General features: G+C 41.8%; 1 protein-coding gene across 4 annotated transcripts in view; it reads right to left on the reverse strand.

The window, feature by feature from the left end:
- Window positions 1-1488: 1488 nt before the first annotated feature.
- cdh11 (cadherin 11, type 2, OB-cadherin (osteoblast)) overlaps window positions 1489-27182 on the reverse strand; it is a 91363-nt gene continuing 65669 nt past the window's right edge. For 3 of the 4 annotated variants that reach the window (XM_079363498.1, XM_079363497.1, XM_079363499.1), the window contains exons 6-16: window positions 27015-27134; window positions 25027-25194; window positions 18974-19161; window positions 11877-11990; window positions 11566-11705; window positions 10520-10656; window positions 8280-8401; window positions 7438-7555; window positions 5381-5632; window positions 4300-4451; window positions 1489-4106 (exon numbers count right to left, since the gene is read on the reverse strand). In XM_079363498.1, the coding sequence (XP_079219624.1) occupies window positions 3741-4106; window positions 4300-4451; window positions 5381-5632; window positions 7438-7555; window positions 8280-8401; window positions 10520-10656; window positions 11566-11705; window positions 11877-11990; window positions 18974-19161; window positions 25027-25194; window positions 27015-27134 (1877 nt within the window). In that variant the 3' untranslated portion in view covers window positions 1489-3740. The remainder of the gene's footprint in view (window positions 4107-4299; window positions 4452-5380; window positions 5633-7437; window positions 7556-8279; window positions 8402-10519; window positions 10657-11565; window positions 11706-11876; window positions 11991-18973; window positions 19162-25026; window positions 25195-27014; window positions 27135-27182) is intronic. The other variant, XM_079363500.1, reaches the window with a different exon arrangement.

The raw sequence follows: 27182 nt of genomic DNA on the forward strand, positions 1-27182 counted from the left end.
TTTCGGAAGGAATTAGCATCTTAGAAATTCCTGGCAGCAAACGGACTCTGTCTGTGTCCAAAGGCACCGCCAACACACTCGAGTCGGCCCAGGCTCCTCGACCTCACCGCCGCTGTCAGTCGGCTGCAGGGTGCCTTCACTTCCTCCATCAGCCTCAACTGCTCGTCGTTATATTGCGGCTTGTAGAGATAGCGGCGAACATCCCATTCAAAACCAGACCTTTAAAATCTCCTTCATCCATATCAGTTTGACTTTTATCTCCATTGTTGGTTCTTCTCAGCTTTCTCAACAGAGCCTGTTGGCATAGCTTTCCAGCAAGATGGCGGACATTGCTTTTAGCTTCTGACAGTGAGTTTACGATTGTGGTTACATGGATAAATAGAAGGATAAATCCTTACAGTATCTACCAGTGCACCACTGCAGATGTCTTCTTTTATTTGGTGTTAGCACATTGTGTCAGTGTACCAGTTAAACATGACATACGGTCAAGTTTAAATGCTTTCCAGCAGGGACAAGACTTGACATTACAGAGTCCCCTGTAGTGATTTATGTCTTGTATTATAAGGATCTCTCCACCATGGCAACAACATAGGCAGGAGCTCTGGAGAGTTCACAAGTACAATGTCATTCCGTTGCTTTGTGGCGAAGTTTGGACAGTTTTTGTTGAAATGAAAAAGGGGGAGGGAAAGGAAGGGGAAATTGAGTTTGCCTGCAAAACTTAGCCAGATCTGGATCTTCATTTAGTACCAAATTCACATCTATCATTATTAGTATTAAGTGGTCCTGGTGTCTCGTGTGACAGTCGGCATAGACTTAGGCCCCGTTTACACAGAGACGCTGTGATAGTAAAACGAAACAGTTGAATTGCAGATTGGTCTTTCGTTCACACGGCGTCGGTGTTTCGAAACGGAGCGGACTCTCTGGCTGCGATGACCTCAGCACACCTCCCCCCCATACATTTGGACATGCGCAGTAGTTGAGAACAAACATAAACAACACTGGCAGCGGATTCACTTGTGCTGTGTGCTTCAGCAGCTATTCGCGTTGTATAGTCTCTTATAACAGAATCTTGATATGATACATCGTGTATGTCGCCGCCCAAAGAGCATCGAATACTTGCGGCAAATAGTTCAGCCTTTACCCAAGCACAGTGCGACTATACGCAGCATTTAGGTAAGACTTAAGAGAACTAGCCACTAAAGAGAATGTTGTGGAGGAAGTGGTTGTACTGGTGAGTGTCGCGTCGTAAAGTTCCACTGCCCACTACTGGCCGTGCGTGAGAACTACATCGTTTTCACTCAGGCAAGACCTGCATTGTAGACGGTCTGTACTTTGAATCCGGAGTGGGATCGTTTCGATGCGTTTCTGCCACAGCGTCTCCGTGTAAACGGGGCCTAACAAACATGTTGTATGGTATATTTGTATGGAAGATGTAAATATAGGTTTACAAACGTAGTACATCCAGCAGAAACTGAGTCAACTCCAACACACTGCTGTATCATTTTATAAAAAGAGCATTTATTTCAAAGGTTTTTTTTTTTTTTTTTTTGCTTCTGAGATTGAAGCACATAGTAAAGCAACAGTACAATGTTCAGAAAATATAAGTGTGATGCTGTAATATTTTTTTTTTAATCTTATCTTCTTAGCATGTTTTTGTTGTAATACTGGAATATTCTGCATGTATACTAAAATAAGAACTTTTAAAATTGTACAAATCGGTACCATAAAACTTGACAGAGAATAAAAACGAGGCGTTCTCTCACTGCAACGACACAGATTGCTTGTTTTCCTCATGGAACAGGGAAGAGGAATGACGAAACGCCCAAAGAAAACAAAAGAAAATGTGAGAGATTGTATTCACACAGTCAAAAAAAACCCAATATAGCGGATATTTAACTTTTGGCAGTGCATTTCTTCCAGCTGTCCAAAAAATGTAAAGAGCATTGAGTCTCTGCATGTTTAGACAACCAGAAGATCAAATCTGACCTGCAAAGAGTTAAACATGAATTTGCTCCTGTGTAGCTGCAGCCAAAGATAAAAATCATATGATAATAATAATAAAAAAAACAACAATAATAATAATAATCAATAATAATATAATAATAACATTAAAAAAAGAGATTTGACAAGAATGGACACACTCAAAAGGGGGTTCTGGTTTCAGCCTCTTTGTATATGTGACTGTGAAAACGTACCTTACATTATTCCCAATGTGCACATTTAATGTTGAAAAAGCAACATGTGTTGATACAACAGATGTTACTGCTAACATAGCTGGTGGAAGGGAAATAACACCAAAGTGCATTTTCACAGTCTCCATGTACCGCGCTTGCAGAAACGGCGCGTCCTATTTTTGAGGGTGCACCTCAGTTGGATCCTCAGAGTGATACATCACGTCTGCACACTTACTCTGTACATACCTAGCATGGAGAATAGTTTACTTTCGGAATATACTTCTCAAGTTACCAAAAAAAAGAAGAAAAAAACAAAAAGGAACAAAAAACAAAAGAGAGAATGCACTGCGTTGCGAGAGTGTCCATTAAGTTTAAGGCGATTTTTAGAGCTCACGGGTTTTTTTTTTTTTTTTTTTTTTTTTTTTTTTCACTCATTGTGATTGATCAACATTTGTGGACTCTGAATAAGGAAGTAATCATTCATTGGTGGATTCGTCCATGGGGGGGGGGGGGGGGTATGTGTCGAAGAAAGGGAATTTTTCTGAAGTGAAGAATGAAAACAAATAATCATCCACAGTTATTTTTCCAAAATTGGATCCATGTTTATTCTGTCTCTTGTTGGGAGTTTAAAAAAAGGAATTTGTGTAGCATTTTTAGCACACACTCTCAGTCCTTGTGTGTTCATTTGTCTGTGTGGAGCTACTGTAAGTTGACGGTCTTTATCCTTACACTTGTTGTGTTTACCCCTGGAGTTGTTGTTTATTTATTATAAGGCCACCATACTGTGAAGATGCTGCGAGCGTCTTCAAAGTATCAACAACCCAGAGTCTTGTCACGCTATCCAAACCACAGAACCTACTGAATTCTGAACACAACAAATCTGAAAACAACCTCATGTGTTTGACCCTACTGAAACATCTTCATTCATGATCATTTATTTCTCTTTCCAACATCACACAGTTGGATGCAGCACTTACTTTTTTCCTTTCAGTTTGCTTCTATCTCTTTCCTCCTCTCTCCCTGTGGGTCTTTAAAAAGCACCACAAACTGGGCAACCTCGGAAAAAGACACCCCACTCCGGAACCTTCTAAGAGAATAAACACTCGGAGAAACCATTGAGGAAGCATGTGAATCCAGTCCACAAAGTATATAGAACCTCTAAGAAACTAAACGATTAGCTATAAGCAAGTCATTTTGATCGTACAGCAACATCTTTTTTTCCCCCCATCAAACTGCCGTCAAACCGGTGACGTATCGAATCTCCAAGCCCTGCAAATGTCAAGTCTGTAGATTGGGGGGGGGGGACCAATGAGAGAAAGGGAGAGTTTTGGGAAAAGCTGGGATTCAGTCTAAGTCCAAGCGTTTATTAACAAATCATCTGGGAGGATGAAGAGAGGGCTGTTAAAGTCTGTTGACAGAGTGGCATGAACTGATCAGGTGCTTGTTGGTAACAATTGGATACTGAGGAGCGTCAACCCTCAGTCAACAAATCCTCATGGACTCAATAAATCCGAAGTCGGCGTGGGGGGGGGGGGGGGGGGCGGCGTCCGCTTTGTAAGACCACTGTTAAGAGTCTTCACCATCGTCCTCATCGTTTATGGAGCAGTCTTTGGTCCCATACAAATCCGCCAGCCTCTTGAACCTCGGCCCCCAACTCTGCAGATAGTCATAATCCAAGTCAGACTCCGTTGTGACCGACTCGAGGGAACTCAACGACCCGGCCAACGATCCTCTGCCTTCGTATCCGTAGATCTGAATGGAGTCGTAAGGAGGGGCAGTGGGGTCACTGTCGGCCTCTGCAATACGACTCTTAATAAAGTCATCGACGTCGACGCTGTTGGCTGCAGTATGACCACTGCCGGGCCTGAGCGGATACTGGAGCTCTGGTTTCATGTCCTTTCTTGGGAGAAAGCCGTTGGCACCGTCTGGGTTCTGAGTAAGACAAGAGTATCTTGCTTTAAGACCAACAAGTCAAAAAAAGATCTAAAGAGACTTCAGCTCTTCTAGATAACTAGTTTGATGCATTTTGCAGTCAAGAGATCGTTGACCTCCCCTTATCTTTATCATTACTTCTATCTTCTTCAAGACGAGCAGCATCTTTTAGCCCCCTTGCCCTTCCACATACCTGCAGCGTAGCGATGTCAAAAGCCTCGGTGTCCTCCTCACCACCGCCCTCATCGTCGTAGGTGATAATATTCTCTCTGATGTCCTCCTCCTCGAACACTATCAACGGCTCCTTCTTCTGCCGCCTCAGCGCAACAAACAACACCACTATTGCTGCCAAAAAAAAAAAAAAAAGACAAAAAAGACAAAAAACACAACCCACAATTGAATAAAAAACGGTGATAACATAAAAATTTCCACACCACAGTGTCTGTGAAAAAGGAGAAATGTGAACATTAGATAATTAGTATGCGCAGTGGGAGACGGTGTAATTAGACCTCAGACACCTTAATTAACATCATTATTGTATTTGGCTGCATACACACACGCGATTTTAAATGCAGGGAAAGTGAACATGTCAGTCTTCTCGAAGAATCTCTGTGAATGGTGCCTTTATGTGAGGAAATGCAAAAATATATGCAACTTAATATGAGTAGTGCAGCACTCCCAATGCCAACCAGTCCTCCAACCTATACGACCGTAGAGGCCGTCTGTCATGTATTACGACCCATAGGAGCGTTTCCTAAATTAGCGCCCCCTACCGGCCAACGGAGAAATTCCAGTAAATATAGTGTGAGGTGCAGTAAACCCTGCACGCCACACTGCTTGATGTGCTGACCAAGGTAAGTGCAAATTAAGATAGATAGATGGATGGATGGATGGATGGATACTTTTTTGCTCCCGAGGGAAATTCAAGTGTTAGGGATAGGTTTAGGGGTCAAATGTCACACATTCACTGGATCGAGGTTATTTATACGTCCACTAGAGGTCGCTTGCCTCTAAAACGTAATCATGGGTCGTAATTTGACGCTTGCACAAACGACCAGTGGAGTCGTATAGCTTGGGGGACAGGCTCCCCAATACACAAAAGGCATGATGGATAATATCTAGTACTCATTCTGGAGTTGCTCATATGGAAAGGTAATCATCACACGACCAATAGAAAATGAATATTACAGAAAGTAAATCTTGTGTAAATCGTAACCATTTGTTATATTATCAAATCTAATTATCATAAAACATAAATAGTTTTAAAGTCTCACCCAGCAAAATGACAATACAGGCCAGTATAGCGATCAGCGCCCCGGTGCTTAGGCCAGCAGGTAGGACGTAGGGCTCCACGTTACAGGACAGGATGGTGTTTCTGCTGTCACAGGAGCACACTCTGATGGTCAGGGTGTTTGTGCTGCTCATGGCAGGGAACCCGTTGTCATTTATCTCGATGGGGAGGTAGTACACATCCTGGTTCAAGCGGCTGAATCCTTTACGCAGCACGTAGATGCTGGCTGTGCTGTCTGCGAAGAGAGTTAGACATTTGTTTTTTTGTTGTTGTTGTTTTTTAGAATAAACTAAGCAATGCATTTGAACAGTTTTCTCTTTAGCTTGGACTTCATCACACATTAACAAAAAACATAAGGGGAAAAAAAGCAATCGTATCTTTTGCTTGTAAGCCTTCTTAGAAACTGAGACACACATCTCCCTTATTTGTCATTGTACACATACTGTACCTCCAAGGGAAAAGTAATCAAAAGCAACTATAGGCTGTTGTGACATGGCCAAGCAACTGTAGCTGCCTGCTCTGCTTTATTCTTTTTTAAACATCAAATGACACAGTAAAATAACAGAGACATGGTTGAGATACTTTGGTGGCATTTCAGAAGCGTCAAAACAGTCTGCTGAACATTTGCAAATACATTACAGAATAGTATCAGTTATTTTTGTCCTTTGACAAATTGTGCAGTTAGATACACAGGCAATATTTAAACATCTGAAAAGGCTTTATTTCTAGCAACAATATCAGAACTTTAGCCATTACACGTTGTTGTTGAATGTATTTAGACAGATATGGGTTTCTATATAGGAGACTTGTCTATGATTCTGGTTCTTGAGTGCTTTCCACCTCTCCTCTTCATTTCTTTCATGGAATGAGTCTTCAGATTGAACTTCCGTCGTATGACCCCAATCCAGTACATGCTCTAAGCTTGTCCCTTTAAGGTTTACTGAACAGTAAAATAGGGCAATAATCTTGTTCATTCACTGACTGTATTTCAAAATGACATCATGAAGACATAAACATCCGAACATCCTCCAAAGCGCTCTCTTTGAAGCTGTAAAAATGCCTTTCTTTTCCACAGCGTGGTAGCGTAAGACCGTTGTTGAACAGCTGACATCAGACTGAAGCGATCACACTCAAAGTGCGCCTCTTTGCAGCTTGATTCAGTTTGCTTTTCAAGTTGTCTCCGAAACGAAACTCATTTGTCCAGATAGTTTACTTTACAACAACAACGCTTGTATTAGCAGAATGAAGCACAGGAAACTGAAAAAGAGTTGTTTGTTAGTTAAAACGAACAACAAACGTCAGACTTTATGGCCCCAAAAGTGAGTGAAGATAACGTCCAACTGTCTCTATTACTGAAGCTGTCTGTCTGTCTGTCTGTCTGTCTGTCTGTCTGTCTGTCTGTCTGTCTGTCTGTCTGTCTGTCTGTCTGTCTGTCTGTCTGTCTGTCTGTCTGTCTGTCTGTCTGTCTGTCTGTCTGTCTGTCTGTCTGTCTGTCTGTCTGTCTGTCTGTCTGTCTGTCACACTGCTGATTCTCCAAATCCCACACCTCCATCCCTGTTTTTGTCAAACTAAACACAATTCCTATTTCTATTGTCATGTTTGTCTTGTCTTCAAACCTTCTCCTCCCTCTTTCTCTCTTACTCTTTTTTTTTCTTTCCCCTTACCTTCGGTGAGTCCCTCTCCTAGTACTCACAAAGCTTAATTCAATCAGTCAGCCCCCTAAGATATATGTACAGACGGACAGAGACCCCAACGCAATTAATATAGCCCGCAGGACGAAGTGTGCTTTGTGCATATGTGTGTATGTGTGAGAAGGAGAGAGGGATTCAGAGCACCTGCTGCTTTCTACAAGATAGTGCTCGCCTCCATCTGTTTAGGCTTTGATCTAATCTGAGCAAAAAGGGGGGAGAGAGAGAGAGAGAACGAGCTCACAGATGAGCTACCTGAATGGGTGGAAACAGTATGCAAGAATGTAGAGAGGAGCAGAGAAAGAGGGGTAGAGAGAATTAAATAGAATGAACATGTTCAAAGGGGCTCTACCTCTGTTGTCTTTGAGTGAGAAGTTGTGGTTGTGGGCAACTTCTGGGGCGAGGTGGAAGGTAAAATGTTGCCTGTGAGCCATTTCATCTTTGTCCACAGCACTAACAGTTTCAATGACCTAAATCAAACACACACGGAGACACATGTCAGAAAGATACACGTCAGTGTTGAAAACAGTTTGTGTGTGAGTGCATTTAACAGTTGTGTGAATGGATTCTTTCTGATACCAGTATTAGAAAAGCTTTGAAAACACTGAATAAGCCCCCCCCCCCACCACCACACCCCCCAACTTGTGATGATAGAATTTATCAAGTTTGAAATACCCTATAAACTAACGGAGGAAATGGGGAAAGGAATATATAAGTGTTGACGTCTTACTCCTTTTTGTCTACTACTATTCCGTCTTTTTTTATTTCTTTCATCTTATTTTAATTTTGTTTCAAAATATATCAATCAAAAAAAAATGTCATAGCAAACAGAGAGCATGACCTAAGTCAAGGCTAGCAACGTGGTGGGGGATTTTTTTATTTTTTTTTACTATTTAAAGTAAATATAATTAAAACTGCTAAAAACCCAATAAAGAGTAATTTTAGAAATCTGTTCCCCACGTGCTCTTGGGTGGTTAAGTGACCTCAAGAGAGGCCGGGAGCCAAACTTCCTCAAACTATTTGTTTGTTAAAGGCTGAGATTTTTTTTTCTCCCAATTATATGATATTTATATGTAGTCTGCATTTCTTGAAAAAAAAAAATAATAATAATACATGTAATATTGAATTGGGGTGACTGGTATCTAGAGCATCTCTCTTGTTTTCTCACTCATGCAGTTTCACACCCAGACCTACCTTCCCTGGAGCAACAGATTCACACATGAGGACCTCGTTGTTCGTAGCAAACTCTGGCGGGTTGTCATTCACATCTTTCACTTTGATGTTAACACGCACTTTGGTGTCTTGGTGGTGGCCTCCTGAACACACCAAAAAAACAAAACAAACAAACGTAGGAACACATTGTTTTAGACAAAGTCATTGGCTTTTTAGTTCAAAATCCAATGAAGTAACAAAGTCATTAAAGACAAAATGTCATTCATGCTTCAGCATGTTACTGCCGGTGTGTCTGCATTCTAATCCATGTTCAGCATTGTTTAAACAAGAAGCTAACGATGAATATTTCCCAGTGAGATTGCCTGTCAATCAGTGAGGCACTCAGGCAGCTATTTGTTATTTTGATTTGCAAAAATTACAGACATGAGTTTGTTCGACATCAAAACATCCAGTCAGACAGTGTTCGGCTCTTTCAGTCTGCTCCCACGCTTTACCCAAAAAAAAAAAAAAAAAAAAAAGTACCCAAAAGTGAGAAATGTCAAATTATGATTGCTGGAGATGATAATAAAGAGGAATAATGTGATGCAGACAGAACGATGAATAAACAACTACAATAGAGACATTCAGCAAGCCCTGTTCATTTAGAATATTAACAAAGAAAGACTGAATTTTTTTTTTAAATTTATTTTAAAAAGTAAAAAAACAACCCTCCATTTGTAAACCGTACTGACTTGCATATTTGTAATTCTAGTCATATGAATTTTCCTCTACCCTGTCATTACCAGGCATTTATTTAGCTTCCCAGAGCCTGTTAGTGGTTATCTTAGCCTGCAATGGTCCTAGCTTTGTGGGCGGCGAGCCCGTTTCCATCTGGCCGTCTGGCGTCTAGCACGCCACAGAGAAACCACGCGGTGCTCTGCTAGTTTTGTGCTCCAACCACAGAATACCAGGGTGGGGCCTCCGTGGCTCGCTGTTTGGAGGGTTTTTGGGGGCCTAACCAGGGGACAGAAAGCTCCGGAGGGCCTGTGGGTTAACTGGCATTTCCCTCTTTCCTCCCCCGCTCGTTCTGTATACTTATAAGGAGTGTTTGTGGCGGAGATGGACAGTTAAACTTTAGTGCTGCCACAACGGTTTTTTACTTCTTTTTTTAAGTGCATCAGGTTTGAAGGAAAAAGTCAAACGCTTTTATGTCAAATGTTTCATGTTGTTGCTCTCAGATTGCTCTTCATTTTTGAGAGATGTTTTGTCCTTGAATGTAAAGTTAAAGAAAACAACTCTTATAATTGTATTCTCTTTCTTACTTTGAGCGTTCTGGCAAGATGCAAGCAGAAACCTTGTGTGTTGAAAAAATGAAGCCAATCTGATAATGCCAAAAGGTAAAAAACAACAAAAAACTCCAGTGTCCATCTGAGGGTGTCTGAAAAGCCCAGGGAATTCCATTACCACCCATGTTAAAGTGCCTATTTTGACAGCAGAAATGAACATGTTTACAGCCTTGTCCAGAGAACCTTTGCTCTGTATCGCTCATGTCTTTCTTTATATGTACACACTGTCCGGCTCTTTGTCTGTCTCTTGACTGATAATTAGCTTTCCAACCTGGCAACAACCATCGTTGGGCTTCAAAACCTCGCTTCAGAAACCAATGGGTGACTTTACTCAGACTGCGTCTATGTTTTATAAACTCTCTTGCCAAATGTTGATGAAGGGAACAATTTCTGGCTGATTCCAAACACCCACCTTGCATATGCATAAAGCTAGTCCCTCCTGACATTGTAGCTGAATTTATAATAAGTTTGCCAAGGTTTGGGCTGCTCTTCTTTTGACATTCAAAACAAAAAAAAAGCTTACTTCAGACCCGCCCAGAGGGAGGAAAAAAAAACATTAAAAGGCAGCAGCTTGAATTCACTTAAGTTTTGAACAGAAGATGTCATGGAGTGTATCCAGCGCTGCAGAATGACAGGTTAGGCTCTGGATGCCAGCCTGGTGGTTGTCTGGGATTCTTCCATCTGTTTTTTTTTGTTTTTTTTAATTTAGCTTTGTCTCTTAGTCCTATAAAAGTATATATGATCTTTATTATTTCAGAAGCAACAAACAAAAATAAGTTCACATTCAGGCCGACTACAGATCTTCTGGCTGAAAATATCAGTACATTCATCTTGACAGTCGCTCAGCTATTTGATCATTTCATATTTAAATGTTTTCGGTATGGAGACAAAACAGTGTTTGTGTGTCACTCTGCATGTGTTTACATGCATACGCACCTATCTCTGAGGCTGACACAGATATATTATGCCAGGCCAGTGCTTCTCTGTCCAGTGGTCTCGTCGTGATGATCATGCCATCCTCTGAGTTGATGCTGAAGAACTGCTCTACATCTGTGTACCGAGGGATCATGTACCTATAAGACGGACAAACCCACAAATGAACCCACATAGAAGGATTAAGATACGCAAACAGTGTTATTTTGTTGGAAATGTCACATAAATATACGTTACTAGTTGAAATGGACATTCAAATGTTGGGGCCTTTTTTTTTTTTTTTTTTTGACCTCCCGTGTAAATTTCAGACTGATTACAACTCTTGAACTGTCTGTATTGAACGATTTTAGAGGCCTTCATTTTCTGATGATGACAAGAAAACTAGAAGATGTCCGCTGATCTCTCTGATGACCTGCGAAGCATGTGTCAGACACTGCAGGTTATATCAGAGAACATTATGAGTGAGCTCACTAGTTTACTGCTCCCAGATGGCGATCGCATACTGATAATGAAAAATCTACACACATACTGTACTAAGGCAGCGGCAAATATACTTTGGCAGCCTGCCGATAGGTATCATTTATGTGTTTTAGTTTTAATATTATGGCTAGTTAGAGGAACATAATTTGGCCCACTTGACAAATATAAAAAGCTTTTTTTTATATCACTGTGTAATTTAAATCTAAGAATCAGGGCATGTAATGAAATTCTGTACTCACATTGTAATCATAATATGCAGATTTTTTTCCCCCAGTTTGCCTTTAAAATTTGACTGGCTTCACCTTTTTTTAATACTATTTTGCATCCTTCTTCTCCTGAAAACTACTACTATTAATATGTGATTTGTGATTTCCGCATTAAAAAAAGGTTAAAGTCAAAGCTTCCTTGAGTCGTATTGTTTGTTCAGTGTAGCTGAAAGAACATTATTTAAACTTTTTTTCCCTTTGGCCGTGTTCCATTCGAATTTAGACTTCTAATTCTCCCACTGCAACAAGCCCAACTCTCGAAACTGTGTTTGCATACTGTGTGTGTCTCTGTGCCTCCTTTACCTCACAGGATTGTTGGCAACATCAGTGTCCTTGGCGTGGACTCGTCCCACCAGGGTGCCTTCAGGCGCATTCTCCTCTACCTCAAAAGTGTAACTGGGAGCTACAAACACAGGGGGCTCATCTGCATCTTCCACTGATATCTGCAGGCAAACAGTCGAATTTTAAGTAGGCTGCTGTGATATTTATCGAGTCACACATCATCATCTCTGTTCCTCATGCCACCACATGCACTTACACTCTCCTTGTCACATCTGATTGAACAAATACAACATCCAGGCACACACACACCTAGCTTTGAACAAAATACATGCCTTTATCGTGGCTTCATCTTTATAAGGTCCCCAAGCAAGAAATTGAGGGTCAATATGAGGGTTGGATCCCTCCACCTTCAAAGTGTACGACCTTTTCGTCTCAAAGTCCACAGGCTGAGAAAAGAAGAAGAAGGAGAGTATAAAATGAATCGGTTAATGTCAGATTAAAAAAAAATCATACTTTTTTTTTTTTTTTTACAAAACATTAACTCCAAACCCAACATCCATATTGTTTCTTAATAATCCACAGTGTCACAATATCTGAGTGCTAAAAACATTAAGCTTTCTTTGGCTTTGAGAAAGGCAGTTAGTTCCCAGTGTGGAATCCTAGCCTTCTGCTAGGGGGAGCTGTTGCCACATGAAAGGAAATGAGCATAAAATGACACAAGTTACCAGCACCACAACACGAGGAGAAATCCCAATGCTGACGTTATCATAGGATAGTTTGTACTGCTCTATTATACATGATGTGGGACTAACACATAAAGCGTGTTTCTGCTTCATTCATAAGATAAAACCAACACATCTGTCATTAATGAGCCAATAGGATTGGGAGGTTTGTGACACCACATACACAAACGTGAATAGATAGTTTGAGGTCACAAGAAGAGGAAATGAACTCCCATCCCACAAGAACTACAGACTGATGACTGACACACTGGATTTAATTGTTCGAAAATATTTGTTATTTACAACTTGATAACTGTTGCAACGCAATTAAACATACAATATCCTTTCAAATTCCTGACATGGGTTTCAAGCCCAGCCTGAGATTAAATTCACTCTTATTGGTCTGAACTTTACTTTGCTTACTCAGTATTGGGAGAAAAACCCATTGACCCTTAAAGGTCTTGATGTTGAAATGATTTGAGTGTGATAGGTAAGACATTCAATGGCAGCTTTTCACATTTAACTTTCATTCAGTCATTGGAAAAAAAAAAAAGTTGCACAGCAGTTACTAAGCGACTAAGACTCTGCAATACTAATCTTTCCTTTTCTCCTGACTTTGAATGTATACTTCCGCTGGAGAAAACGTCAACACATCACTTGGCACACTTTGTATAAAAGCTGTTATACCTCAGGGATGCTCTCTGCCATGATTAGGAGGACTTGTGAATCGCCAACAGCAGATGGCTAAGACTTGCACTCACCAGCAGCTCTGACGTAGCCATAATCACTGCTCTTTTGGGTATCATTGCTGTATTATAAACTCCGATAATATCCACTATCCCCCCCCCCCCTCCACCAACCGCCACGACTGTTTCTCCAGCTGGTGGAGGGATGTTAGAATGGCAAAGTCCCAAGAGTGAGCTTGATCTTTTCATCTCCATGCTACCCATCTCTTAATGAAATCTCAGAGGGAGGAGGCTTCACGCAGGCTCGTAAGCCCTCTGTGAGAGGTTGTAAAAGCAGAGGGAGGCTGTTATAAATTTACGAGTTTGACACACAAGGTTTATTAGAGGTTAACAGTGATTAAGATTACGGATGCAACAATTTTTTTTTTTTTTTTTTTTGGCATGAGGTGGATTTATGTATGCAAAGTAACTTGGGTTGGATGACTGAACAATTCTCAATATAACCCTGAACCGTTCGGTATTCTCGGTTTTGTGAATAAACTAGCTTCCATGCATTATATTATTTCCTTTGAGTTGGCTCTGTATGTGTGTGCCAGTGAGTCCATGCACTAGATTAAGAAAACCCCTTTCCTGAGCTAATATACAATCGCTATCCGCTAAAGTTGGGGGAAGCTGACAAGCACGAGTGTCAGGTTTTTCGCACTTTACTTTTACATTGTGTGAACAGTGAGAAAAGGCTGGAGTTCAAGCTTTGAGTACAATGACAAGGAAGGAGAAGAAAAAAACAGTGAACAAAAAAACCCCAAAAAAACTACAAACATTGTTTTTCACGTCAGGACTACTCAAATGGAAACACAAGTTTACAGCGACACACACACACACCAGCAGACTCATGTGAAGCTGCTGATTGTTACCCACACTGCCGCCAGCTGATAACCTGCGTGATGCAGACAGCGTGAGTAAAGACGAAGCAGCCTTCAAAACAAAGTCACCGCTCACAATGAAATATCAACACTACTTTATGAGCCATTTCCCCGAGACGACACGCCATACACCAGGAATGTCTATGAGGGGAAAAGATGTTTTGCTAAAACAAAGAAATAAAGAAGCTTTACTGTAGTTTATTCTAAACCTTTTTGATGGCTGGAGAAGTTCAAGAGTGGAGGTGTCCCCCTTTGCTAACGCTACCACGAGGCATCAGGTGATTGGTGAAAGCGCTATAGTGTGTTGTTGAAGGTTCACATCAGGAGGAGAAAACTTCACTGGCCATAGACGCCACACACCTCCGTGTAATACCATAGAGTGACTTTTTGTGATGTGGCACCCCGTGACCTTCTCCCATGCTTTGCCCCTGTCGTATTTAGCACAGCCGAATGTAAATGTAAATGTACGGTATTTATGCAGCCCTTTACAACAATCCTTTCGGCGAACCAAAGTGCTTTACAACAAGTCAAATAAAAATAAAAAAATCCAATAATTTTTTTTTTGGAATAAAAGTAATAAAATACAGCAAAGTAAAACTAGGTAAAAGATCATGTATTTAGCACAGCCCAAGCTTTACCCTTTACTATGTGTCCCTCGGTCTTATACAGTGAGTTCATGACACCTGTTTAAAGTGTTTCTAATGCAACCGGCAACAACATAGAAGGGAGAGTATTATATAATTGCTTCCTTTTGTCGTCAGCAATCAAACATGGCGTCCAGCCCCCATCATCTCCTGGCAACACCTCTGAGAGCAGCTTGCAGTCGCTCTTTAATCCACCAGATTCCAAACTGTTTTCATGTGACGCCAAATGACTCAGTGCTGGAGGGACGTTACCCCTCTCAATGGATTGTTCTACACTCATTCAGCCGCAGCGGCATCTGAGTCTGCCGTGTCGGTGTTTAACGTCTTGATGACAGGTACAGTGCTAATAGGATAGATGTGACCCAGTTATTTCATTTTCCCTTCTCTCGTCACGCCGCCTCTGCCGCTGCCGCTGTCTCCTTTGCCCTCTCTCTCTCGCTCTGTCTCTCGCTCTCTCTCTGCTCATCCAGTCTATAGATCCACTCTCTTCACTCTCTGCCTCTTTGTGTAATCAGGGTGAGATAATAATATTCACAATAATGCCTCCCCCTTTACTCCCTCTCTCTCTCTCTCTCTCTCTCTCTCCCTCTCTCTCTCTCTCTCTCTCTCTCTCTCTAACATACTCGCACACTCACAGCTCCTTAATATTCTGTGGACTGCTTTCGTCAGGACACAGTTGAAAGAGAATAGCTGATTAAAGCTCATCCCCGTCAGTGTGTGTGTGTGTGTGTGTGTGTGTGTGTGTGTGTGTGTGTGTGTGAGAGAGAGTGTGTGTGTGTGTGTGTGTGTGTGTGTGTGTGTGTGTGTGAGTGTGTGTGAGTGTGTGAAGAAGGAGGGTGAGAGAATAGAGATTAGTGAAGGGTACTCCCGGTGCTGATTTGAAAGTGTGTTGAGGTGTGTGCTCGCGCGTGTTTGTGGTGTTTGTGTGCATGTTAGGCCTCTAATTTTGCATGGCATGCCTTCAGGGGGCAAAAGGTGTTGATTTCCCCAGAGACGCATCGAGATACAATAATTACACACACACACACACACACACACACACACACTTTACAAATACACAGTCATACACACAAATATGAGTCAAGTTACCCGCGTGGTCACGCACACACGCGCTTCACATGAACACACACACACACACACACACACACACACACACACACACACACACACACACACACACACACACACACTTCAAATCAGCATTGCTGCTATAACTCCAAGAGACGCAGGGATCCATCAGAGGGGGTGTTGTGTGATACATCTGGGCATCTTGTGAGCGGATTTGCACAATAACACACACACTCAAACACACAATGGGGCAGCAAAAGATTCATACACGGGTATTGACGCACACATGGCATCTAATTCTTTGATCAAAGTCCCAAACGTATGCACACAGTTGTACTTACAGACGGACATACAGAGGTGTTGTTTTTGTTGGTGGTTTTAGGTGCTTTACAGACAGTAGTTGAAGTCGTGAGATCAGACTTACTCGTGCACAGATAGTGTGCATGTACGGCCATCGGGACACATGGGTTCAAGTTACCATATGAGCATCTGAGGGACGCTTCTTTTTTTTTTCTTTCAAAATTTAAATCAAGAGTGGCCCCTTTTTGTTATTTCATTCAGGCTCTCATGTTTTTACACAAACTTTTTTTTTTTTTTTTGCTGGGTCATAGCCAAACACAATCACACACACCAAGCGCACGTTAACACCATGCCCCTCTTGAGTGTAATCAGCGGCTTTGCTGTACAGTTACTGCACATATTTAATCAGTTGCCTCTAACGAGGGAGCCTCTATTTGAAAACTAGACGTCTTAACTATTCTTTAATTTCAGACATTTTTTTTTAAATCCCACCTGAGAAGGAACAACCACACGCTGTAGTTTTATTTGAAAGTCGGTTGAAGCTTGATCTGTGGGTTAGCTGCACTACTCATTATGATTATTCGCTCATTTTCCCACTCGGCCTGCATGGTGACACCAGAGGGAACCCTTACAGTCTTAATGCCGCGCTCTAACATGGAGCTCTGAAGGAAATCACTCATGCAGGCAGTTGTGAGAAAAAGCATGAAACAGACTTGTATCGATTGATTCCGAGAGAGATTTTCCCACAGCATCAGGAAAAAAAAAAAAAAAAAAAAAAAGACACTGTGGGTAAAAGCTGGCTGCTGTTTTGAGCAACATCATCGCAGTCTAGAGAGGAAATGCAGCGTTGCGCGAACATCGTCACTCCGATAATTACACACATTAGCGCCAAGTCTTTTAGCAAAGAGGATTTTGTTAAATGATTGCCTTCGTGCGATTCTGTGGGAATGTCTGAAAAACCCTCACACTTTTTTCCTTGTGGATAAATGCGCCTTTTTGGAGAGTGTTTTTTTGGTTAACACTACTTTTTGATACCCTCACACCACCTTGACTCACACACACTGACAACTTGCCTGTAAATAATTTGGATTTTAACTGAGGGATCAAGAGGTCGGACACCCTGAGAGGAAGAGAGAGGCTACCACAGCTCACTGAGAGATTCAGTTCATAATTCTGACCTGCAGCCAACCATACACTGCAATACTGTGTGTGTGTGTGTGTGAGAAAAGAGAGAAGGAAAATAAAGGAGTTTTTGTGATTTTGACAGAGGTAGTGTGTGTGTGTGTGTGCGTACATGAGTGGACAGAGAGAGGAGAGAGGGGTGGAGAAAAGTAATTGTGTATGCCTAGCTGGATGTCTGACAGTTATAGCTAAAGTGTGTGTGTGTGTGTGTGTGTGTGTGTGTGTGTGTGTGTGTGTGTGTGTGTGTGTGTGTGTGTGTGTGTGTGTGTGTGTGTGTGTGTGTGTGTGTGTGTGTGTGTGTGTGTGTGTGTGTGTGTGTGTGTGTGTGTGTGTGTGTGTGTGTGTGTGTGTGTGTGTGTGTGTGTGTGTGTGTGTGTGTGTGTTCTCGTGGGTTACAGTCACAGTACAGAAGATGAGCTCTTGGGCTCAGGGAAGCATGAAAGTTAATGCACTCTCACTCACACACACACACACACACACACACACACACACCAGGCACCCATAGAAGTCAGCGTTCATATGACACACGAATACGAAACAGTGAAGAGGAACACGACAGAACCTCCCCTTCGCTCCATACTTTTCAATCCTCCCTTTTGTCCTTATTTTTCTTTCCAGCACACAAAAAAAACAAAACAATGGCACACAGTGAGTGTAATGTGGGCTGGCTCAGACGCTCACTAAACCGCTGCTGTCTGAAGAAAAAGTGCAGTCTGCACTACAATTCTGGGCTGGTTAATGAAATAAAAAAGTCGATGACACATTTCTTTCCACAAGATCTGTCTGTTCAGGCAGCAACTGTCAACTAAGTCATTCTGAACCACAGTTACAAAACTTATCCTATTATTCTCATCCTTATCCTATAAGCTGATCAAATGTTCCATAATGCTAAAATGCTACAAATGGCTGCAATTTCGTGACCATGCCACCATCTGTATTGTTTAATCCTCCTCTAACATTTTCAGATCTTACGTGCTTTCAGCTCTGAACGACAACTTGGAAGTTGTTTACTTGTCTCCCTCGTATAAAAGCGTCTGGACGGCTCTAAATACTGGTGCCAACAACCACCAGGACCCCGTGAGATCTGTTGACTCAAACCACTCTCAAAGTTGGGCTTGGATACATTTAACCTCACATCTGTTTTACAGTGTGAACTCCAATGCATCAGTTACACATGGCTCGGAAAAAGGGTCATATTACAGCATGATACGAAGGCTCTCAGTGAGTCATTTAGTTGAAAAAAGTCATAAAGTCACAATATCCGATCAAGTGAAGAAGATACAATTCCCTTTAAAAAAAAAAAAAGGGGGGAAAAAAAGGCAGGATTATTGCGTTTATTCACGGCAATTTGGAGTCAGTCCACCTCTTATCAAGGTTCATCCTTTAACTTCTTCTCACTATTTCTTCATAGGCAAATTGATCTTCGTCATGTCCACCTCACTCATGTCACACGCACCATCGTGTTGAGCCAGGAAATAGTTCATTGGGACGAGAAATCCATATTTAGCTAGGTGTTTTATTTTTTAAGTTTGAATACTGCATTTGATTTGATAGATGTAAAACAGTCAGGATGACGATATATGCTGCTGTATCAATATTGTGTCCAACTCTCCTGTATACTGCCTGCTCATGAGCAAACAACAGGCAGACACAGTGAGCAACGAGTCGATGAACGTGAATGAGATTTTAGAAACCGAAGAGCCAAACATTTTCCTCAGAAAGTGGTCCAGGCCAAAAACGAAGCGTAAAGAATGAATCGTGGCTAGAAGTTGATCAGGAAGCCAGACTCGGTTTAAAAGGAACGCTCGTTGCTTTGTAGCTCGTAGAGAGCGCTGAGCGGTCGTATTCACGCTGTTCGCGGGGAACAAATGAAAGCGCTTATTGGCTCGTCTTTGGTTGCCTACCTTCTTCACTTTAATGACAGCCTCTCTGGTCTCGGAGTCGGTGCTCAGCTCAAACATGTTCATCCCGTCTCCGTCCACTAAGCGGTAGTTCACCAGTCCGTTGTCCCCGAGGTCTGGGTCTTTGGCCTTCAGGCGGCCCACCTCCTCTCCCGGCACTTTATCCTCTGATACAGACATGGGGTAAACACCTAGGAGAGAAAAAATAAAAGCAGGACATTTACTTCACTGTTTTTTTTTTTTAATGTCAACTTCTGGTCACTACCTGCTTTAGTATTCAACACTCTTTAGAGTCTTTGGAGACATCTTGGCTGTCTGCCACTGTGTTTACTATCTGAGGCAGGGTCATTTTTGGAGGGCAGGGGGGGGGGGGACCAACACGGACTATACCATCTGTTTCATATGGCCCAAAGGATATTAATATCCTCCATAGTGTCAGGTATGTGTGTGTGTGTGTGTGTCTGAAGGAGCAGACACCTGGCCTGCAGAACGAGAGCAGTAGGACCATATGTCTGCACTCTCCACTCTTTTATTCTTTTACCTCCCTCAAGTATTCTTTCCACCCCTCTCCTCCCCGGATGTTTTCTCTCCGCTGCATCTCCTCTCTATTCTGTCGCTGCTCTCGTCTTAAAGTCTTACTCTCTCCTCTCACCTCACATCTTTTTATCTTTTCCTCCACCATCTTTTTTCTCTCTCTAGTCTTGTTATTCCTTCCTCAACCTCTCCTCGCTTTCTCACCTTTTTCCTGCTCCTACAGTTGGAGCACCAATTGGACTCATCATTTAACCCCTTGACGCCTGAATTTGTTTCCAAATATTACAACTTTTTTTTTATTTTATTTTTTTATACGTGTGATTCAGCTTTCAAGTAGACGCTAAATTAAGTTGAGAACGTTTATTTGAAAACAGCACATAAATAGAAATTACATAAAAATAGCACGTACTTCTGTCTCCGACTGGTCCTATGACAATCTAATGCTTGAAAAAGTTTCCTAGGTGTGTACTGAAAGTGCATCAACTGGCAGTGGAGGAATACGGACGCTATTTTGGCTGCATTTGGAGTGGAAGAGGTTTGATGCAAATTTGCGACAACAGGCATCGAGGGATTGCTGGTTTGTCATTAACATGCTTATCAGGTAGAGCAATACATTGAATCAGGAAATACAGTTTGGTCCTGTAACTTTTGAAAATACGAGTTAAAATGGAATTAATTAGTCGAGATCGCCGACTTTTACCGACACATCACCTCCACCCTTCTTCTGCTTTTCAAACGTCCCTTCCTGCCGTTTGACTTTTCCCTCCCTTTCCATCTCTCATCATTTGCTTCGTCTCATTCACTCCTCACCTCCCCTCTCCTCCCATCCCCGCTCCCTGTCTCTCAATCCTCTCTCTCCTCCTTCAACTCTCTACCTCTTTCTCCATCCGTCTTTCTCTCCTCTAGTCCTGTTCTGGTTTAAAAAAAGAAAAGAAAAAAGGAGCTAATTTTGTCCCTGCCCTCCCTTTGCCCTTTTCCTCCCTCTCCTCTCCTGTCGTCCTATTCTTGCCTTCTTCCCCCCCCTAAGTAGCTTAACTTCAATGGCTTCTGGCAGCTGAGTTAAACATTGTACGAGAGAACACACAGGCAGTCTGGCATTCCTAGCTGCGAACTAAAATGAGGCACAGCACGTACAGGAAATACACGTCAACATTCAAGGACCACAGTGGAGTTAAGAGGAAGGTATTTCCTTCAATCAGCCGTGCTCTTGTTGTCTTTTGTAAACTCTTTGCCAATTTCATTATCAGGGACTTTTACAAAGTGAGTTTAAGGATATGAGAGAGTTATTCATAGCGTTTATATTCCCACATCGGTAGCATCCCAGTTTGGATTCACCCAGATGCAGCATGGTTTCATATCAATAAAGAGCGTCAGTTACACAACCCATGTAACCAACAAAAATCTCTGGCATCACTCATAAAGGGGGCATTTTATAATTCCCGACTCCACACACTGATGACTGTCATGTGGTATCATGTTGACAACGTCGCAAAAGGTTTTTTTTTTTTTTTAATTGAACATGGTTTAATAAGTTTAGAGACCGGTCAACAGAGATCGATGCCTCGTTTTCATCTCAGTGTAGTTTGGCTCTCTTTCTAAGAGGCTATTTTCATTCCAAAACAAACTTCATTGTATTTATTAAAATGACAAGTATATACTGAGTGTTACTAAAGAGTCGGTTATCCATGATTTGTGCGTCTCCGTGGTGTGTGTTCATTCGACTATGGCGGAACAATATTCATAAAGAACATTTTTGATAAACACAGTTTGTATTCGGGTGCATCCACCCTGGTGGTTGGTGAGCTGGCCCATGTGCGGAGGCTTCGGTCCTCCAGGCAGATGCACTCCTTACCTGCATGTCATTCCCCACTCTCTGTCTCTCCCGGATTTCTAACCCTTTGCATTGTCCAGTCTCTAAATAAAGGCTGAAAAATTCTCCACGTAAACCTTTAAAAGATACAGTGTGAGCTGGGTAGGTACATGTTGCCTTGCTTTTGATACATTTTCCACACCTTACTCCTATTTTTACCTAATCGTCGAGGAGACGCTTCACATCAAAGTGTGACGATGGATTTAACATCCCTGCAGTGATGTTGATTTACCTTTGGAGTGGTAATACATCTTCTCAAGTCATGTCAGGGATTTTTTTTTTTTCCCCTCGGAGATGAGAATAGACATGCTAGAAGACACTGGAGGCAAATGATATGTGCAAATAGAATCCTGCATGTACGAGTACTAGAGATCACCTTTCACAGCTTCAGCTGTCTTCTATTACCTGCTTTGATGTGAACAGCTTCAGTTCTTTGGCTGCTGACATGCTATATTAACAGTATTTAACTAAGCAACCTCTTTCAAGTCAATCAAGTGAGTGCTGAAATCACAGCAAGTTACAGAAACTTTTTTTTTTTTTTTTTGGTTATTAGCCTTTTCTTTCACTGCTCCTCCTGCGTGTCTGTGTGGTGGTGAAATTCAGTGTGTGTGTGTGCGTGTGTGTGTGTGTGTGTGTGTGTGTGTGTGTGTGTGGAGGGGGGGGGGTACTAGGGAGCACATGAAGTCAGAGCGATCAAGTCTTGGAGTGAAAGAAAAAAAAAGAAACACAAGAACAGCAAGAATGAAAATTGGAAAGCTGCTGGATGATATGACAGGGATTCACGCTGCGTGATGTCTTTTTCTGTTTGGTTTTATCTCGTTCATTGTGATCGCTCTCTCTCTCTTTCTCTCTTTCTCTCTCTCTCTCTCTCTCTGTGTGTATCTGTTTTAGTTTAGTCTATTTTTCCTCTTCATTTTCTGTCTTGACTTGCTTATCTCATATCCCATTTTCTCTCTCCTTCCCCTTTACCTCTCTGCTCTATCTCTCTCCCTCACTCTGACCAGCTACTAAATAAGTAATCACCGTCCTCATTCACACCATCTGGGAGACGTTTCTTGCAGGTGTTTGTACCGCTTCCACTTTCTGTCTTTTTTCGGGTTTTTTTTTTTTTTTTTCTTCTATAACAAGGGTACTCACCACCACAACATATTGCTTTTCCGCGTGCCATCTTGTAGCACAGATGCAAACTGCCAGGGATTTCACAGCTGATATTTCAGAGTGTTTCACGGCGGTCCTTTGCTAACACTTATGGTCGATAACGTTTGGTCATAAAGCCTGTGTTTTCTCCTTGTTTTCTCAGGTTGTATTTCATACAGTATATAGTGTTCCAATGGGTGTGTGTGTGGGGAAGGTAATGTTTGTCTTAAGTGGATGACATTTAAATAATGCATTGAACACAGTAATTCAGTTTGCATTATACAAGCTATAATTACATGTTCCCCCCAATATTGACTGAACTCATTCAAGTCAACGATTTCAGTCCAATTGTTTAATACATTATGGATTATAACTGTGTGTGTGACATGAACAGAACTGATGAATACACCATGCGTTCCATTTCCTCGAGGACTACCCATCAGCACCAACCCGTTCAGTAACATCTCCTCGACACATGTTCGATCATTCTCCCTGAAGTTGATCATCCTCAGTGTCTCATCTGTTCAGCAAATCACAACAACAACAACAACACGTGTTGAAATGTGTACAGGAAACAACCCAGCCACAAGGCCACCAGGTTCCAATGTCAATGGAGATTCCTTCATGTGATATTGGAAGGGCGATGTTTTTCGTATCCCAAACACATGGAGGGAATAACACGCATGATTCTCCTTATATTCCTCCCTCTCGTCTTCCTGCTACTTTCATTCCCACGCTCCCTCCAGCCCCTGATGTCCTTTCACCCCATCCACTCGCATTGTTACCGGAGAAGTTTATGATGTCTTAAGCGGGTCTGTTGTTACAGATGCAGCCCTCATCCATGATTTCAACATCGTGGTCTTGTCTTTGTTTACCCACTCTGTGGATCGGTATTTCCAATGTTTTTTTGTTCTTTTTTTAATCCCCCCCCCTCCTACCAACATCCGGAAGTGAAAGATGATTAAAAACACTTGTCAGTGTGATGCAGCAGACCAACAAACCAACAAGCTTTACTTTCACACGATGGAGGAACAAACTCAAAGGAATCCTCTGAGAGCGTCAATAAACCTCGCCATCATTGCGTTTATAAAGTCATTATTTATGGCTAAACTGTTCTGGATTTAATTCAATTGTACATGTGGTTCTGAGTCAACGACAACCCTGTCTGCGATCCAGCATTGTGGAGACGCTTTGAAACAATGCGGATATTTCCGGAATGAACCTTCCAAATGTAAATGTCATACATTCTAGAAACACTTCCCTTTTTTTTTCAGACGGACGTGCTCGCGAATAAAACTATGTAAAAGTCTCTCAAACTGTTGTCAGTGTGTCATGGCCTACTGAATTGGACTTTAGCTTTGCATCGCGAAACGCTGTCAAATTGTTGGAAAAAAACATGAACTGGAGTGATGGTTTTGACAGCCGCTTTTTTTTTTTTCTCCTCTCCCTGCATCTCTCTGTCTTTTACATTACCTCCCCTCGCTGCTACCGCTCGTGTCTCTCTCTCTTTTCTCGCCTATTCAGCTTCTCCACAGGCTAAAATCCTGAGCCCACTTCTCTGCTCTTCTCCATCCTTTCCTGCAGCTACTAGGCTGAATCTCTGCCAGGAGTCGCTTTACTCAGAGCTGCAGGACGGGAGGGGGAGAGAGAACATGGAACAAGGGGGGAGAAGAAAAAAAGCAGAACAGAGAGGCAGGAAGAAACTCCAGGACAGGGTGAAAGAAAAGACAGACAAACAGAGAGCTGTGGAGTGTTGGACTCTTGACAGACTGACAGAAAAACAGTCAGTGGCGCAAATATCTGCAGGTTGAGATTGTTCCTGTTTCTTATTTCTGAACCAATAAGACTTAATCTTTGGTACATTTGCCACCCAACAAGTCTATCTCCTCATGTTAAAAATGTGATACCATTTACTTGGGTTTGAAAATAGCCTCATATGATTTTGTGTCTAAAACCTTGAAAAATCCACCTTCTCCTGATTTCATTTTCCATATACTGTAGCAAACGCAACTTTAAAAAAAGGCCACATTTTCCCATCTGCAACAGTCCAAACTGACTTTTTTTTTTTTTTAACTGGATTGCAGATTAGACATTTTTTGATTGTGCTTCATATGTAGTCCTACAACAAAGAAGAAGTTCACACACAGCAGTGTAAAATGTTCCTATATGCTTTCTCAATTCACATCAAATCTAAAGCGCTTGACAAATGCAGGCTATATATATTTCACCACTTTTTGTTGCTAAGCAAATCAACAATTCAACAAACATAAGCACGACGCACAGACAGAACGTCACTAACTTTCTTTCTTTCTTGCTAGCTGGTGACATGTTTTCTGTTTTATATGCATACACACACGTATGCACAGAGTACATGCACTAACATGTGCACACACACGCGTCATCTAAGTGTTCATGTATGTTCTGCAGGAAAGTAAATGAGACTGTGGGATGGAAGGACATATACAGGGCTTTAGTATGGCGGATGATCAATGGGTCACTTCGTGTTTCTACTCACTCTGTGGGAACTTAGGAGGGTTGTCGTTGACATCTGTCAGCGTGATTTTAACCTCGGTGGTCCCGGACAGTCCGCCCATGTGACCACCCATGTCTTTGGCCTGGATGACGACATCGTACTCCTGGCGAGCCTCGCGGTCCATATTTGGCAGGGCGGTACGAATTATACCTAACAAGACAGATTTAGAGGTTTCGATATGAGAGACACCACATGTCTTTTGGATACAAGCATCTTGTGTTTTATTACAAATAAGTAAAAGAACTTGTCATTCAAAAGCAGTCTAAAAAAAAAAACATAAAAAGGTGGCAATATTTTTAAAACTCTTAGTTGAAAAACTTGGAGCTCAGCAAAAACCAACAATGTGATTATTATTTTTTTCTTTTTTTCCAAACACAACATCAGTTTGTTTCATCTGAAAAAAAAACTATTTCATCTTAAAACGTGTGAAGTCTTACTTTTCTCTATTCCAAGCCCTGGTAATCTCTCCTATCTGTTTAATTCATCGCCGGCTGCTCTCTTTCCATCCCCTCCCTTCTTTCGCCATGTGTCTGGGAGTTGAGGCTTTCTGCTGTCATATTATGCCAAGTGTGTGTGCATGTGTGTGTGTGACAGCAGGAAAAGCTGATAATCTCCAAACCAATTAGAAATGTGAGCTATGGATTTGAGCCAGTCAAATACCCAACACTGGTTTGATTAGCCAGATTTGCTCAGTCCAAATCTCTCTCTCTCTCTCTGTGTACCCAAACTACTCTCTCTCTCTCTCTCTCTCTCTCTCTCTCTCTCTCTCTCTCTCTCTCTCTCTCTCTCTCTCTCTCTCTCTCTCTCTCTCTCTCTCTCTCTCTCTCTCTCTCTCTCTCTCTCTCTCTCTCTCTCTCTCTCTCTCTCTCTCTCTCTCTCTCCCTCTCCATGGACTCACTCTCTCTAAACCAATTTCTCACTCTCCATCCCTGCCCTAACCTGCCTCTTTCTCCTCATCTTCACCCTGCCTGACCCAACATAGCTCTGTGTGTCCCCCGAACCTCTCTTCTTACATCCAATTTCTTCATTTAATGCAAACCCAAATATTAGGCCAGGGCTTTGCAGAGACCAGGCTGAATGTCCTCTGGGGACGTCTTTTAAAATCACTGCCTTCTTTTCCTCACAGATTTTCAGTGGAAAGGACGGGCTGTAACGCGATCCCTGCAGGAGGCAGTTTTTAGCTTTTTACATTAAGAGTGGTCGACTGTAAAAATGTGTTGCCTATAAAGTTAGGATACACATGCTACATAAAATGCTGTATAAAAATGCATTTGACTTTATTATAATAACTGCTGATTTTTAAAAATATTAATTAAAGGTATTTGACAAAGTAGATTACTGCGTTAAGTTTAAAGTATGAACATATTGGTGGCCTGATCTGTTCACTGGTCAAACCTAGCAGTTGTCATTTTATTATTAATGAATATGTAATCATCGCTGACATTTTGGTTAAAAACAGGCTCCACACAGACTGGGGACAGGCTGCCAATGGTGACCTTTTTGAGACAGTGTCATCCAATTCCTGGCCTCTGGTGGCTGTTACTGGCAACCAATCTTTACTATTTAAAAAGTGCAGGCGGCTAAATACACACTTCAAAATAAATGTTTTTTAAATATGTTTTATAAGATATTTTAGTAATTATACTGCAGACATGCACAACAACCTTCTCTAAAAAGCTGATGCCTTAAAATATATACCAAGCAATTAAATTGTAATAATTATAATGGATTTTGAGCTACAGTGAATCCAATTGGAATATTTGGCCCTCTGATGTTAAAGGTACTGAAACTTGTCTCTGTTAGAGTGATCAAACATATACGTAGATATTGATAGGTACCTGGTCCTGTTGTATTGCATGTAACATTCTTGCAACCATGCCTGTTTTTTGTTCATATCTATGGGAGACACTGCATACGTCAGGCTTTAGAACTGTATTTGTAGTGGTGCAGGGTTCAGTATGCAGCCTCACCTGTTTGCGACTCCACAGAGAAGTATGGTTGACCTTGCAGGATGCTGTACACCAGCCTGGCACTGTTGCCATAGGTCGGGTCATCAGCATCTGTTGCTGTCACCTGCATCACTGACGTACCTGGAGGACAGACATGACAGACAAGTCAGAAGATGACTCTCAGTGATT

Source organism: Symphodus melops (assembly GCF_947650265.1).
Source record: "Symphodus melops genome assembly, chromosome: 15".
NCBI lineage: Eukaryota > Metazoa > Chordata > Actinopteri > Labriformes > Labridae > Symphodus > Symphodus melops.